Source organism: Carcharhinus amblyrhynchos, chromosome 8, assembly GCF_965287045.1.
Source record: "Carcharhinus amblyrhynchos chromosome 8, sCarAmb.v2.hapA, whole genome shotgun sequence".
NCBI classification, from domain to species: Eukaryota; Metazoa; Chordata; class Chondrichthyes; order Carcharhiniformes; family Carcharhinidae; genus Carcharhinus; species Carcharhinus amblyrhynchos.
In genome coordinates this window covers 14,735,491-14,751,380 of record NC_137331.1, presented here as the reverse complement: position 1 = coordinate 14,751,380, position 15,890 = coordinate 14,735,491, and the positions used below count along the sequence as shown (strand labels likewise).

Sequence of the window (15,890 nt, the reverse complement as noted above, 5' to 3'; positions counted from 1 at the left end):
AGAGGCAGATTGAGTGTGAATGAGAGGCAGAGCGTGGGTGAGGCAGAGAGTAATTGCGAGTGAGAGGCAGAGAATGAGTATGTCTGGAAGAGAGGGTGGCAGTAAGTGTGTGTGAGATGCAGAGTGAGTGCAAGTGGCAGGCAAAGAGTATGAGTGAGAGGCAGAGAGTGAGCCTGCTGAAAGAGGGGGAGTGAGTGAGTTTGTGTGTGTTTGTGGAAGTATATGAGTGAGAGGCAGAGAGTGAGTTTGTGTATGTAAGTGAGCTTTATTCTCAAACCCACGAAAACACTGTGGTCAGTTGACTGTCTCTTTGTGTCTCCCTCCATAGATGCTGCCCACTTTGCTTCATGTTTCCAGCATTTCCTGTTTTTATTTCTTATTACCAGCAGAAGCATTGTTTTGCCATTTTTCGATTTACAGAATATTACAAAGTCAGCTAACTGGACTTCAGGAATTTGTTCTTGCTTGTTATGGTCCAAAATCTGTTTTAACTCAGCTGCAAAAGTGGGTTATTTTTCTGGCTGATGTAAAAGATCTGATGTTTCTCTCTATATCAGAGCTAATACAAGGAGGTAGATTTGAAAAGTTCACACTGCCATTTTTGTACATCATATACTGAAAACACATTAGGGATTGCTGCATGGGAATTATTGGACCCAATTGGATCATCTATCCATTATAACTACTTTTAGAGTTTGGATGACTAAATTTGTTATTCTGGTGCCTCCTGTTTAAAGTCTTGGTCTTGAAATAGCTTTAACTTTGCTTGTAATATCTATCTACTAAAGGAAGTGGAGGTGAAGTGGCCGATGCGCTTCCCAGAATCTTCCAATCTTCCCAAGAAATTGGAGAGGTGCCAGAAAATTGGAAAATAGCAAATATGACACCTCTGTTCAGGACGAGTGTGAGGATATTCCGAAAGGAACCACAAGCCACTCAGTTTAACATCGGTGATGGGTAAATTTATACAGACAATAATCAGGAAAATAAATTACCCAGGCACTTGAACAGGTCTGAGTTAATTAAACAGAGCCAACCTGGATTTGTAAAAGGCCTTTGCCATGAATGCAAGGTTGGCTAACTAACAGGAAACAGAAAGTTGGCAGAAATGCCAATGTAGATCTTTTTCTGCTTGGCAGGATGTAATGAGTGGTGTGCCACGGAGTGCTGGGCCTCAACCTTTTTCATTTTTTATAAATCGCTTAGATAAAGGAACCAAAGGTCTGGTCGCTAAATTTGCTGATGACACAAAGATAGGTAGGAAAGTAAGTTATGAAGGGCACATAAGAAGATTACAAAGGATATAGCCAGGTTAAGTGAATGGGCAAAGATCTGAAAATGGTGGCAAATAGGTACAGGCGAACGCAAAATTGTCTATTTTGGCTAGAAGAATAAAAAATAAGTATGTTATTTAAATGCTGAGGGATTGCAAAGCTCTGAGATATAGAGAGATCTGAGTGTTCTTGTGCACAAATCACAAAAGACTACTATACAGGTGAAGCAAGTAATGAGGGAATCAAATAGAATGAAACAAATTATAGCAAAGAGAATTGAATCTAAAGTAGGGAGGTTATACTTCAGATACACAGGGCACCAGTGAGATCACATCTGGAATACTGTGTACAATATTGATCTTATAGAATCATAGAACCGTACAATGCAGAAAGAGGCCCTTCGGCCCATCGAGTCTGCACCGAACACAATCACATCCAGGCCCTACCCCTATATCCCTACATATGATACCCACTAATCCCTCAAATCTACACATTCCTGGACACTAAGGGACAATTTCTTAGCATGGCCAATCAACTTAACCCGCACATCTTTGGACTGTGGGAGGAAACCGGAGTACCTGGGGGAAGCCCACACAGACACAAGGAGAACGTGCAAACTCCACACAGACCGTGACCCAAGGCAGGAATTGAACCCAGGACCCTGGAGCTGTGAAGCAGCAGCGCTAACCACTGTGCTACCATGCCGCCCCAATTTAAGGAAGAATGTAAATGCATTGGAGGCAGTTCAGAGCAAATTTATAGACTAACACCAGGAATAAACATAGTCTTATAAGGAAAGGATAGATAGGCTAAGCTTGTATCCACTAGGAGCTTGGAAAAGTTAGAGGTGACTTTATTGAAACCTTTAAGATCCTGGAGTCCTGACATGGTGAATGTGGAGAAGATGATTCCTCTTCTGGGAGAATCTGGGAGAACTAGGAGTCACTGTTTTAAATAAGTGGTCACTCATTTATGACAAAGATGAGGAGAAATATTTCTTCTCAGAGGGTAGGAGTCTTTTGAACTCTCCTCCTGAAAAGGCAGTAGAAGCACTTTTGGATTTTTTTTAGACGGAGATTGATAGATTCTTGATGAACAGGAGTGCGGTGGTGAGGCGGGGGGTAGGTCGAGATTAAAGGTTATCGGGGTAGGTGGGAGATTTCAATCAGATGAACCATGGTCTTATTGACTGGCGGAGCAGGCTCAGGGGGCTGAGTGACTTACTCCTGCTCCTAATTGATAGTTTTGTATGAGATCTGCCTTACTGCATGGAAGGGTAGCTGATAGCCTTTCCTTTGATGGGAAACGAAAGGCTATCAGTGAGCTTAAAAATACCCGCACTGTTGGTTTTACCCTGGGATCAGATCCAGCATGCGCTGCCAGGAACTCCCCAATTATATAAATTAAACCATCACTTACCTGTATCTAATATGGCATTAACATCAGTGATATGTCCTGACCTTTGACTCTGATTAAGACTTAAAAGAAAAGTTGTATTCTGACTTTGATGAAGTACTCACTACCATCCCAAAACAAGAAAAAATTAATCTTTTGGAAACTTTAATGCTATGTTTGCCTGGGACTTTGATATCTGGAGTGAATATCTGGAGCACGTGTTTTTACAGTAAGAAGTCTCACGACACCAGGTTAAAGTCCAACAGGTTTATTTGGTAGTAAACGCTAGGTGGTCACTCACCTGACAAAGGGGCAAACCCTGAAAGCTAGTGGAGTTTACTACCAAATAAACTTGTTGGAGTTTAACCTGGTGTTGTGAGACTTCTTACTGTGTTTACCCCAGTCCAACGCCGACATCTCCACACCACGTGTTTTTACACAGAGGGTGGCGGGTGCCTGGAACTTGCTGCCAGTGCAAGCAAATACGACAGTGACTTTTAAGGTGCATCTTGACAAATACATGAATAGGATGGGAATAGAGGGATATGGTCCCAGGATGGGTAGGGGGTTTTAGTTAAGTCAGGCAATGTGGTCAGTACAGGCTTCGAGGGCTTTGAATTGGGGCCAGATGGGATCTATTCCAGGTTACTGTGGAAGGCAAGGGGTCTTAACAGATATCTTCACATTCTCTTTGACCACAGGTGAGGTTCCAGAGGACTGGAGAATAGCCAATGTTGTTCTCTTGTTTAATAAAGGAAGCAGGGATAATCCAGGAGATTATAGGCCAGTGAGCCTAACGTGGGGAAGTTGTTGGAGAAGGTACTGAGGGACAGGATTATGTGCACATTTGGGGAGAATGAACTAGTTAGTGACAGGCAGCATGGTTTTGTACAGGAAAGGTCATGTCTCACCAACTTGATTGAATTTTTTGAAGAGATGACAAAGGTAATTAATAAGGGAAAGGCTGTGGATGTAGTTTATATGGACTTTAGTAAGGCGTTTGATAAGGTGCCATATGGCAGACTGATACAAAAACTAAAATCACGTGGGATTTGGGGTGACCTGGCTGGATGGATACAGAACTGGCTTGGTTATAGAAGACAGAGAGTAACAGCGGAAGAGTGTTTTTCAGAATGGAGATCTGTAGCTAAACATGTTCTGCAAGGATCAGTGCTGGGCCTTCTGTTGTACTTTGTATATATAAATAACCTGGAGGAAAATGTGGGTGGTCTGATCATATGTTTTTTACCTCTATAAGATCACTCCTCAGTCTCCTATGCTCCAAAGAAAAAAAACTTAACCTGTCCAATCTCTTGCTATCACTCTGTCCCTTGGGTCCTGGCAACATCCTTGTAAATCTCTTCTGCACTCTCTCCAGTTTAATAACATCTTTCCTATAGCAAGGCAACCAAAACTGAACACAATACTGCAGGTGTGGCCTCACCAACGTCCTGTACAACTGCAACGTAACTTCCCAACTTGTATACTGAATAACCTGACTGATGAAAGCCAGCATGCCAAAAACTTCTTCATTGCCCTATCTACCTGTGCCTCCACCTTTAGAGCACCTGAACTCTAAGGTCCCTCTGTTCCAGGATACTCCCTAAGTCCTACCTTGACTTGTCTTTTCAAAATGCAGCACCTCACACTTATCTGTATTGAACTCCATTAGCCATTTCTCAACCCACTTCCTCAGCTGATCAAGATTCTGCTGCAATTTTTGATAATCTTCCTTATTGTCAACAATATCACCTATTTTATTGTCATTTGCAAATTTACTGATCATGCCTTGTACATTCTCATCCATCGTTGATATCAATAACAAACAGTACTGGGCTGAGCACTGACCCCTGAGGCACACCACTAGTCACAGGCCTCCAGTCTGACAAGCATTCTTCCACCATTACCCTCTCCTTCCTATTATCAATTGTACATCCAATTTGCCAGCTTTCCCTGGATTCCCTGTGATCTAATCTTATGGAGCAGCCGACCATATGGAACTTTATCATAGGCCTTAATGAAGTGCATAATGACTACATCTACCACTCTGCCCTTATCAACCTTCCTGGTCACTTATCTAACAAATTTGTAAGGCATAGTTTCCCATGCGCAAAGCCGAGCTGACTGCTCCTAATCAAACTGTCTTTCCAAATGCCTCTATACCTTCTCCCTCAGAATCCTCTCTTGTAACTTCCTCACCATAGATGTTAAGCTTACTGGTCTATAATTCCCAGGCTATTCTTTGCAACCCTTCTTAAATAAGGGACAACATTGCTAACGTCCAGTCTTCTGGTACCTCACCCGTGGCTAACGATGATGCAAATATCTCAGCCAGGGCTAAAGAACAAAGAACAAAGAACAAATCAGCCCGGGAAACAGGCCCTTCGGCCCAACGAGCCCGCACCGCCATCTCAACACCACCAGTCCCCCTCTCCACCCACGACCCCTGTCTAATGTTTTATGGCCATCCAGATTGAGGGAAACTGATTTAGGGACAATTTACTCCTGCCAATCAGCCTAACAGCACATCTTTGGGGTGTGGGGGGAAACCGGAGCATCCGGAGAAAACCCACGCAAGCACGGGGAGAATGCGCAAACTCCCACAGACACCAGCCCAAATCCATGTGTCTGCACAGCAAACAGCGATTGTCACTGAGCTGTCGTCTTCCCCAGTATCTTGTCCAGTTTAGGCACACACTAACGACATGAAGCACTAGGCCAATCTCAAACAACCAAGAGCAGCCCAAGTACGACCCAACGCGTGTATGCCCCTTGTTGGGCAACAAGGCGGACCAACTTAAAACCTGTGAATGAAAAGAGAAAAAACATTATCATACCAGATCCATTTACATTACCAAGGATGCCTCAATGCTAATGACCCTTATTTAAAACAATCTCCTATATCCACCCATCTCCAACCCAGTCATGTGCCTATCTAAGTTACCCTTAAAGGACTCTAGTGTGTTTGCCTCCACCACCTTACTTGGCAGAGCATTCCATACCCCCACTACCCTCTGTGTGAAAAACCTCCCTCTCATATCTGTGTTGTACCTCTCCCCCCTCACCTTAAGTCCATGGCCCCTTGTCCTATGTGTCTCTATCATAGGAAATAGCTCACCTCTGTCTACTCTATCTATACCCTTCATAATCTTATATACCTCTGTTAGATCGCCCCTCAGTCGGTGTCTTTCAAGGGAAAAGAGCCCCAATTTCTTCAATCTTTCCTCATACCCCAATCCTTCCATACCAGGCAACATCCTGGTAAACCTCCTCTGCACTCTCTCTAGAGTCTCCACGTCCTTCCGGTAGTAAGGCGACCAGAACTGGACACAGTACTCTAAATGCAGCCTAACCAACGTTCTGTACAACTGCAACATTAGACTCCAGCTCTTATATTCTATACCCCTTCCTATAAAGGCTAACATACCATCGGCTTTCTTCACCACACTCTCCACTTGCACTGCCACCTTCAAAGACTTGTGCACTTGCACCCCCAGGTCTCGCTGCGATTCTATACTCCTTATGGGCTTACCCTTTACCATATAACTCCCCTCTACATTATTCCGGCCAAAATGCATCACCTCACATTTATCCGGATTAAACTCCATTTGCAATGTATCTGCCCAATCAACCAGCCTATCAATATCCTGTTGTATTGCCAGACACTGCTTCTCACTGCCCGCCAATCCAGCCATCTTGGTGTCATCAGCAAATTTGCTGATCGCACCACCTACTCCCTCTTCCAAATCATTTATATACACTACAAAGAGAAGAGGCCCCAGTACCGAGCCCTGCGGCACACCACTAGTGACAGACCTCCAACTTCCACAATTTCTTCTCTAGCCTCACGCAGTGTTCTTGGATATAACTTCTTTTTAATTCCTTCGTGATACATAGACGCCGCCAGCATTTATTGCCCATCCCTAGTTGCCCTTGAACCTGAATGGCTTGCTAGACCACTTCAGAGGGCAGTTGAGAGTCAACCACATTGCTACATGTGACTCCAGAGCTCTGGAGTCACATGTAGGCCAGACCAGGTAAGGAAGGCAGATTTTCTTCTCTAAGTGGCATTAGTGAACCTGATGGGTTTTTCTGACGATCTACAATAGTTTCATGATCATCAGTAGATGCTTAATTCCAGATATTTTTTATTGAATTCAAATTCCACCATCTGCCATGGTGGGATTCCAACCTAGATTCACAGAATATTTGTTGAGTTTTTGACTAGTTCAGTGATAGCACCATTAGGCCATCATCTCCCCAGGTCAGGGCCAGAAGATTTATCCAACTTCATACATTTTAAAATGTCCATCAGCTCCTCCAATATATCGCACTAACTTTCCCAGGTCACCAAGTCTTCATGTCTTTCTCCATGGTAAACACAGAGGAGAAATATTCATTGAGAACCTCAACCATTTCCTGCGATTCCTCACATATGTGTCCACTTTGGTCCTTGAGGGGTCCTATTCTTTCTCTAGTTATTCTTTTTCCTTTAATATATTTGAAGAATCCCTTTGGATTTACCTTAATCTTCTCATCCAAACCTACCTCTATCCCCCTATTTTCACTCCTAATTTCCTTCTTGATTATACTCCTGTATCCCCTGTACATCTCCAGGGAAACCCTTGATTCCAGCTGCTTGTGCCTGAGCCATGCCTCCTTTTTCCTAGCCAAAATTTCAATATGTTTTGTCATCCAGGTTCCCCTGCCAGCCTTGCCCTTCACCCTAACAGGAACATGTAGACCCTGAGTTCTAGCTATTTCCCTTTGAAAGGCCTCCCACTTGCCGGAGGTCCCTTTGACCTCAAACAAGCTACTCCAATCAACCTTTGTAAGCTCCTGTCTATTTTCATCAAAATTCGCCTTGCCCCAATTTAGAACTTGTACCGGTGGATCAGTTTTCTCCCTTTCCATAACTATTTTAAAATTAATAAAACTATAGTCACTGGTCCCAAAGTGGTCCCCCACCATCACTTCAATCACTTGCCTGCCCTATTTCCCAGGAGTAGGTCAAGTTTTGCCCTTTCCTGAGTAGGACCCTCCACATACTGCCAGAGGAAACTTTCCTGAACACACTTAAGACATTCCATTCCATCTAAGCACTGAACAGTATGGCAGTCCCAATCTATGCTAGGAAAATCAAAATCCCCTAATATGATAATTATATTACTGCTGCAAGTCTCCTCAGTCTCCCTGCATTTTTGTCCTTCTAATTCCTGTTAACTATTTGACTATAGCACAACCCCAATAAGGTCACCACCCCCTTCTTATTTCTTAGTTCCTCATCCCTTGGTTATTTCAGCTCTGACTACTGCCGTGATGCTCTCCTTAATCAAAAATGCAACTCCCCCTCCTCTCTTTCCTCCACTTCTGTCCTGCCTAAGGAACCTGTACCCTGGAACATTAAGATGCCAGTCCTATCCCTCCCTTAGTCATATTTCAGTTATGCTTATAATATCCCAGTCCCACATACCCATTCATGCCCTGAATTCATCAACCTTATCTATCGGCCCTCTTGCATTGAAATAGATGCAATTTAATCCAACAGGTTTTCCTGCTCCCTCCTGTGCTCTTGCCAATCGTGTCTATTCGGTTTGCCATCCCTGAGTACTGCATCTTCTTTCAGCATCTCATTTGTTGTCCTGCTGATGAGGAGCACCCCCCCCCCCCCCTCCACCGCCTCCAATTCTAGGTTAAACCTTTCCTTGTAGCACTAGCAAATCTGCCCCCAGGATATTGGTCCCCCTCCAATACAGATACAATCCATCCCTTTTAAATTTGTCACCTGTGCCCCAGAGAAGATCCCAATGATCTCAGAATCTGATTCCCTGCCCCCTGCTCCAATTCTTTAGCCACGCATTAATCTGCCATATTCTCCTGTTCTTACTTCACTAGCATGTGGCACTGGGAGTAATCCAGAGATTACCACCCTCGAGGTCCTGCTTCTTAATCTTTTCCCTAGCTCTCTATAACCACTCCTCAGGACATCATTGTCTATTTTTACTTACTGTCTCTCACACACACACACACACACACACACACACACAAAACCCACCCGCTCGCTCACTCACTCACTCAATCACACACACAGACACACACACACACTCTCCCTCCCTCTCACACACACACTCACCCTCCCTCTCACACACACACTCTCCCTCCCCCCCTCCCCACACACACACACACACACACACACACACACGCTCTCCCTCAAACACACACACACACACACACACACACACACACACACACACACACTCTCTTCTCTCTCTCACACACTCACACTCTCCATCACCATCTCTCTCTCTCTCATACACACTCATACTCTCTCTCTCTCTCTTTCACACACTCACTCTCTGGGCCCTATTTTACCATTTTGATCCTTCGCGCTGGGCAGACTTGTTAAACTGTGATTCAGATCTGACTTTTATACCTCTTCTGAGGTGCTCCCATACGCACGCTGCCTGCAAAAATATCAGCGATTCCGAATCACGCCTCACAACGCTGTGGTCCGGGCTTAGCGTGCCTGGAATCCTGCAGCTCCAATCGGCGCCTCCAACTGTGCACGCGCAGAAAAAATCTGATAGGATATCGTTCCCTTGCCATATCGTTCCCAGGCCGGATAATGGCCCCACTAGCCTCACATGCATTACCCCACCTCCCCAACGTTACTGACCCCTTATCCCCCCCCCCCCCCCCGCCTCCCCGCCACCCAGGCCAATCATGACCCTCGCCTTCCACCCCTTCCACTGATCTCGGCAGAGTGGCATCAGACCCACCACCACTCTCCCGCCTATCAATGATCTCAGGTTGAGTGACGGCAGACTTCCTTCTCTCCCCATTGATCTCAGGCAGAGTGGCAGCAGACTTCCTTCTCTCCCCACTGATCTCAGGTTGAGTGACGGCAGACTTCCTTCTCTCCCCACTGATCTCAGGTTGAGTGACGGCAGACTTCCTTCTCTCCCCACTGATCTCAGGCAGAGTGGCAGCAGACTTCCTTCTCTCTCCACTGATCTCAGGTTGAGTGACGGCAGACTTCCTTCTCTCCCCACTGATCTCAGGCAGAGTGGCAGCAGACTTCCTTCTCTCCCCACTGATCTCAGGCAGAGTGGCAGCAGACTTCCTTCTCTCCCCACTGATCTCAGGCAGAGTGGCAGCGGACCCCTCTCCCCCTCCCCCAGATCCCAAGCAGAGTGGCAAGGGACCCACCTTCCACCCTCCCCTTTCCCTAGGTCATCCCCTCAACAATATCCAATGCGGTATACTTGTGGCTGAGGGGAACGACTACAGGGAATCCCTGCACTGGCTGCTACCTCCCAGCCCCTCTCACCGTCACCCATCTATTTCATTCCTCTGAATATCTAAATCCCTGAAGCTTTTATCTATGATCACCTCTGCCTCCTGAGTGATCCAAAGTTAAGCCAGCTCTAACTCCAGTTCCCTAACGCACATTAGAGAGAGTCATAGAGTCATGGAATCCCTAGAGTGCAGAAGGAGATCATTTGGCACATCAAGTCTATACTGACTCTCCGACAGAGCATTTTACACATAAATGCGATCCCCATAACCTCATGCATTTACCCTGCTAACCCCCCCCCGACATACACTTTTTTGGATAGTGAGGGGCAATTTAACATGGCCAATCAACCTAACCTGCACACCTTTGGACTGTGGGAGGAAATCATAGCGTCCGGAGGACCTAAGGCCTGGAATTGACCCTGGATGTCTGGTGCTGTGAAGCAGCAGTTCTAAACACCATACCATTGTACCATCCTAGACACCTCTGTCTTGAACATGATTGAGCTTCCACATTCCTCTGGGATAGAAATTTCCAAAGATATACTTTCCTCTGAATGAAGAAATTCCCCCTTGTCCTCAGTCATAGATAGGTAGACAAACGCCAGGGCTAGATGGCATCTATCCCAGATTACCGAGGGAGACACGCGAGGAAATCTTTGTTTCCTTGTTGGTCACAGGTAAGGTACCAGAAGATTGGAGGATAGCCAATGTTGTCCCATTAGTTAAGAAGAGTAGCAAAGATAACCCGGGTAATTATAGGCCAATGAGCCTGACATCAGTGATAATGAAACTGTTGAAGAAGATTCTTAAGGATAGGATCTATACGTTTGGAACTGAATGGTCTTATTGGCAACAGACAGCATGATTTTGTATGAAGGAGGTTTATACTAGATGCCTTCATAGGCTGAGGCATCTAGTATAAAAGTTGGCAAATTATGTCACAGTTATATAAAATGAGTGGTTAGGTCACACTTGGCATACTGTATCCAACTCTGGTCGCATGCTACTAGAAGAATGTGGTGGCTTTGGAGGGAGTACAGAAAATGTTTAACAGGATATTGCCTGATCTGGAGGGTATTCGCTATGAGGAGAGATTGAATAAACTGGGACTGTTCTCCCTGGAATGACGAAGGTTGAGGGACAACCTGAGAGAAATTAGTAAAATTACGAGGGGCAGAGATAAGGTGAACAGTTGGAAGCTTTTTCCCAGGGCAGAAATGACAATTACAAAGGGGCACAAGTTCAAGATAAGGGGGGAAAGGTTCAGTAGGGATGTGAGGAGGAAGTTGTTTTACACAGAGGGTGCTGGGGGCCTGGAATGCACTGCCAAGCTGGTGCCATTTAAGATTTTTCTGTATAGACACATAAACAGGTGGGGAATAGAGGGATACAGGTGGTTCGTTTAGTTAGGACAACATGACAGCCCAGGCTTGGTGGGCTGAAGGGTCTGTTCCTGTGCTATACTGTTCTTTGTTCTTTATAGATAGCTTTCTCCTCATACTGACACTATGTACTCTGGTCCTAAACCCCTTCCCTACCCCAACCATTTCTTTTCTTCATCTACCTTGTCTAGCCTCTTAAGAATTTTGCAAGTTTTGTTGAGATAAAAGAGATTTTAAAAAGCCTCAACTAGGAACTGAACCAAAGATATTCGGCTATGGAAAAATCTGATACAATCAAGGGAGAAACATTACAGAACTTGTGCAAAGCATTTCTGGAATGTTTTTTCTCATCTCAATGAAGCCTGTCAAATTGGAGAATAGGTCTCACTAGATAGTGGTCTCCCTCCAGTCACTGCTTCAAAGATCAAGGAAAATTACAGCACAGGAACAGGCCCTTCGGCCGTCCAAGCCTGCACCGACCATGCTGCCCGACTGAACTAAAACCCCCTACCCTCCCGGGGATCATATCACTCTTTTCCCACCCTATTCATGTATTTGAATAAAACTCACTATCGTATCTGATTCCATTACCTCCACTGACAACGAGTTCCAGGCGCCCACCCTCTGTGTAAAAAACTTGCCTCGTACATCTCCTAAAACAACAAAGAAAATGCCTTGTCACTGATGACTCCATGACTCCTCCATCATTTCCTTCCAATCAAAAATGGTTTTAAGCATAATTAAATATTCTTCAATTGCTCAATCTCTAGTGCCAATCCGTACACTAGCATTTCACAAAATGCTTTCAAGGTGCTTTTTATTCTTTTTGATAAAAACTGGGTACAAATTCTGAGCAAAAAGATATTATTTGACATTTCTTCTTAAAGGAGGAAACTCTTTTTTGAACCTTTCTTGAAGATATTAGCAAGGATTTTCTGGTTTGAACCAAGAGAGCCCTCCAGTGTATGCCTCTGGTACAGAATTGCTACTGTTTTCTACATACTTGACAATGACATGCAGAGGGGATATACATGCCAAACGGTCAGAACAAACTGCATAACTGTGCCTAGAAAATAACAAAGCCAGCCTTGTTGAGGAAAGTTTCAAGTGAAAGTGAGAGATTCATCATTTGCAAAAACTGTATGTATGAAAAAAGGTGTAAACTCCATCTCATCGATGGAGATAAGTGCAGGGGACTAGTGCATTTTGATGAAGCTTGTGTTCAGGTTACCAACCCATGTGTTGTGGTGCATGTTTATTATGTTTAAATTTTCAATTACTTCCAAGGTTACTTCTTCAAGCCTCCAAATCATGACATTCACCACCTATTCACTCAGAGGGTGGTGAGTGAGTGGAATTGGCTGCCATCGGTGGTGGTGGAGGCGAACTCGCTGGGGTCTTTTAAGAGACTTTTGGATGAGTACGTGGGATTTAATGGAATTGAGGGTTATAGATAGGCCTGGTAGGTAGGAATATGATCGGCGCAACTTATGGGCCGAAAGGCCTGTTTGTGCTGTAGTGTTCTATGTTCTAAAAGGGCAAATGCAACAACTGCATTGGAACACCTCATACCAAAATTGGAACAAAATTGACATTAACATGGCCCCAGTGCAAGGATGACACACAGCATTGTGAAGCATCCCATCATTCTTTCCAAGTTACACACCATCCTGACTTGGACATTTCATCGTCACTGAGTCAAAATCCTGAAAAGCCCTACACGACAGCATTGTGGAACTACCGTCACTCTGAAGAGTTCACCAGTCCAAGATGCTCCACTATCAATTTCTCAAAAGTAACTAAGATAATAAATACTGGCTTTACCGTTGATGTGCATATCCCACAATGTAAAATAAAACTAGATCTACTCCGTCAGACAGATTCAGGTTTAAGGTGATTTAACATGATTCTCAAACTTTGGGCATTCGCAATGTCATAGCTCCAAAACTACATTCAAATTATGACAAGATAAAGTTTTGTCGTGTAATTAGATTGGAAGGTATCAAGTAAACCTTGAGGTGGTAACATGTCAAAAATGTAAATAAATTACTTTCTTGTGAACTTGTTGCTTTTTTTGTCTCTCACTAGTGCATCCACCATGTCATTCTGCAAGAGCTGGAGAGTTCAAGCAGCCCAGCTATTGTGTCCACTCATACTTGCATCAGCACAAAAAGCCTCAAAAAGATCCAACCAGAACAGGATTTGTGGAGCAGAGAAACAAGATGAAAAAGTTACAGCACATCTCTCTTCTTTATAGTAGTTAAAAAAAAAATTGTGGAAGAGTGTTGTGTAAAATCAGGGCTCCTGATATTAGTATGGGTAATGGCAATTGTACATAAAAAAGAACTTTATAAGGCCATACCTTACAACTAAATTAAATTCCTAAATTCAGGAAGGTACAAAGTACACTATTTCTATCTGTGCTGCAGATGATATAATGACCCAGAACTTCAAAAGAGGCCTGCCTGAAGGGAATAAAATTTTTTAATCCTTATGTGAGGTACTGATATCATTTAGCGTTGTAATTATAGTTTCAGTTAAATTATTTGTTTAGCTTTCTGTTGATAGGTGAGATATTTGTTGCACCCTGAATTTCTGGTCATGGTCTCATTTCAGTTTTCTTTTGCTGAAATTGCTTTTCTTAACTTGCAGATTTAAGTCACAGACACATTCTTCTCGCTTTTTATAGTTCACAGGAGGTGCTAATATGAGTGGGTTTCAGGCTGTGAATAGCATCTCTTCAACTGCTTGTGATTCATTTTACCTGAACAGATTTTCTGACAATTAGCATAGATCAAAGCTCATGTTTGCTAAATTGTAGCTCAACATTAGAAACATGGTCCTACACCAACATAAGACCTGCACATTCAAACAGCCTCATACCTCATTGACATTCTTTTTAGTTCATCGTTTCATCAGATGTAGGTGCTGCTGGCAAGGCCAACATTTGTTCCCCTTGAATTGAGTGGCTTGCTAGGCTATTTCAAAGATTAGTTAAGTGTCATCCACATAGCGGCGCTGACCCACTCTTCAAAAAACAACAAGTTTATTTTTCTAAAGTCATTGATGAATCAAATAGGTTTTTACAATAATTAATGCTAATTTCAGGGTCATCTTAACTGAGACTGGATTTTAATTCCATGTTTTATTATTTGAACTTAAATTCCACCCACTGTCGTGATGAGATTTGAACGCATGTTGCCAAAACCTGGACACCTGGATCATTAGTCCAGGGAGATCACCACTGTGTCACCATTTCTCACTCACTGACAGATTCTCTATGAAAAGGGGATTGGACAATGCTCAGGCATTTAAGAACAGCCATGTTTTCCCGGCCATTTTCAGCATGTCTCCAAATTCAAGCTTCCGGGAATTGTCAGCCCTGCGGCAGAAATCGGTGATTTCTAGCACAGAGCTGACAACTCCAGAAAGCTTGGCTTCTCCAGGCTCACTAGTGTACCCTCCCTCCTCCACACATCCCCCCGCCCCCCCCCCCCCCCCCCACACACACACACACACACACACACACTAGTAGTGGTGGTATTCCAGCAGGGTTTATAACAGCTTCCCGCTAACAGGGAACTGGCAATCGACTCCGCTGGAATGAAGGAAAACCATGGAAGCCCCCCCCACCACCACCACCCCAGGAGGTTGGGTTGCCCCTGGGCATTGTGAGCTTGGCACTGCCTAAGGGACAAAGTGACAATGCGCAAGGGCATCTTAGCACTGCCCATTTGGCGTCTTGCAGTGCCAAGGGTCAGGACCATGGGGACAGAGGCTTGCATGGATAGGTCTGGGAGGACAGCGATCGAACTGGCCAGTGATTGGGAGGCCAGCAGTGCGGGGCACTGGCAGATCAGTGTATGCATAGTGGCCGGTTTAACACAATGCTGTCAGCCTCTTCATCAGGAATAAGGCCCCCCCACTGATATTCTGTGTGAATCTCTCTGAAGCACTCTGCAGTGCTCAGAGTGGGGAGACTCATTTTGAAAATCACGCTATAAAAACCAGTGGGAGTTCAGACAATTTTTACACGAATTTGGCATTTAGGATTTTTTAGGAGAATCACATCCGATAACTATCATTGGAGAAAAAGTATGAGGAAACTAATGGCCGGTAAGTCTCCTCGACCTCTTGGGTTGCATTCTGGGTGTTATGAATCTCGGTAAGAAGTCTCACAACACCAGGTTAGAGTCATGAATCTGCCAGTGGTTAGCCCTGCTGCTTTCCAGCAACAAGGACCTGGGTTCAATTTCAACCTTGGTTGATGTCTGTGTGGAGTTTGCACGTTCTCCCCATGTTGGCGTGATTTTCTCCACGTTTCCTGTCACAGTGCGAAAGACATGCTGGTTAGGTGCATTAACCATGCTAAATTCTCCCTCAGTATACCTGAACAGGCACCGGAGTGTGACAACTGGGGGATTTTCACAGTAATTTAACTGCACTTCTAATGAAGCCTACTTGTGACACCAGTAAATAAACTTTAGAACAGAATCATAGAATTCCTATGGTGCACTGTCTGTGTTGAGTTTGTACATTC

General features: G+C 44.3%; 1 protein-coding gene across 1 annotated transcript in view; it reads left to right on the top strand.

The window, feature by feature from the left end:
- pde1ca (phosphodiesterase 1C, calmodulin-dependent a) overlaps window positions 1-13,614 on the top strand; it is a 427,725-nt gene extending 414,111 nt beyond the window's left edge. Inside the window, exon 18 of the mRNA XM_080194829.1 lies at window positions 13,439-13,614. Coding sequence (XP_080050955.1) covers window positions 13,439-13,614 — 176 coding nt within the window. The remainder of the gene's footprint in view (window positions 1-13,438) is intronic.
- The last annotated feature ends 2,276 nt before the right edge of the window (window positions 13,615-15,890 follow it).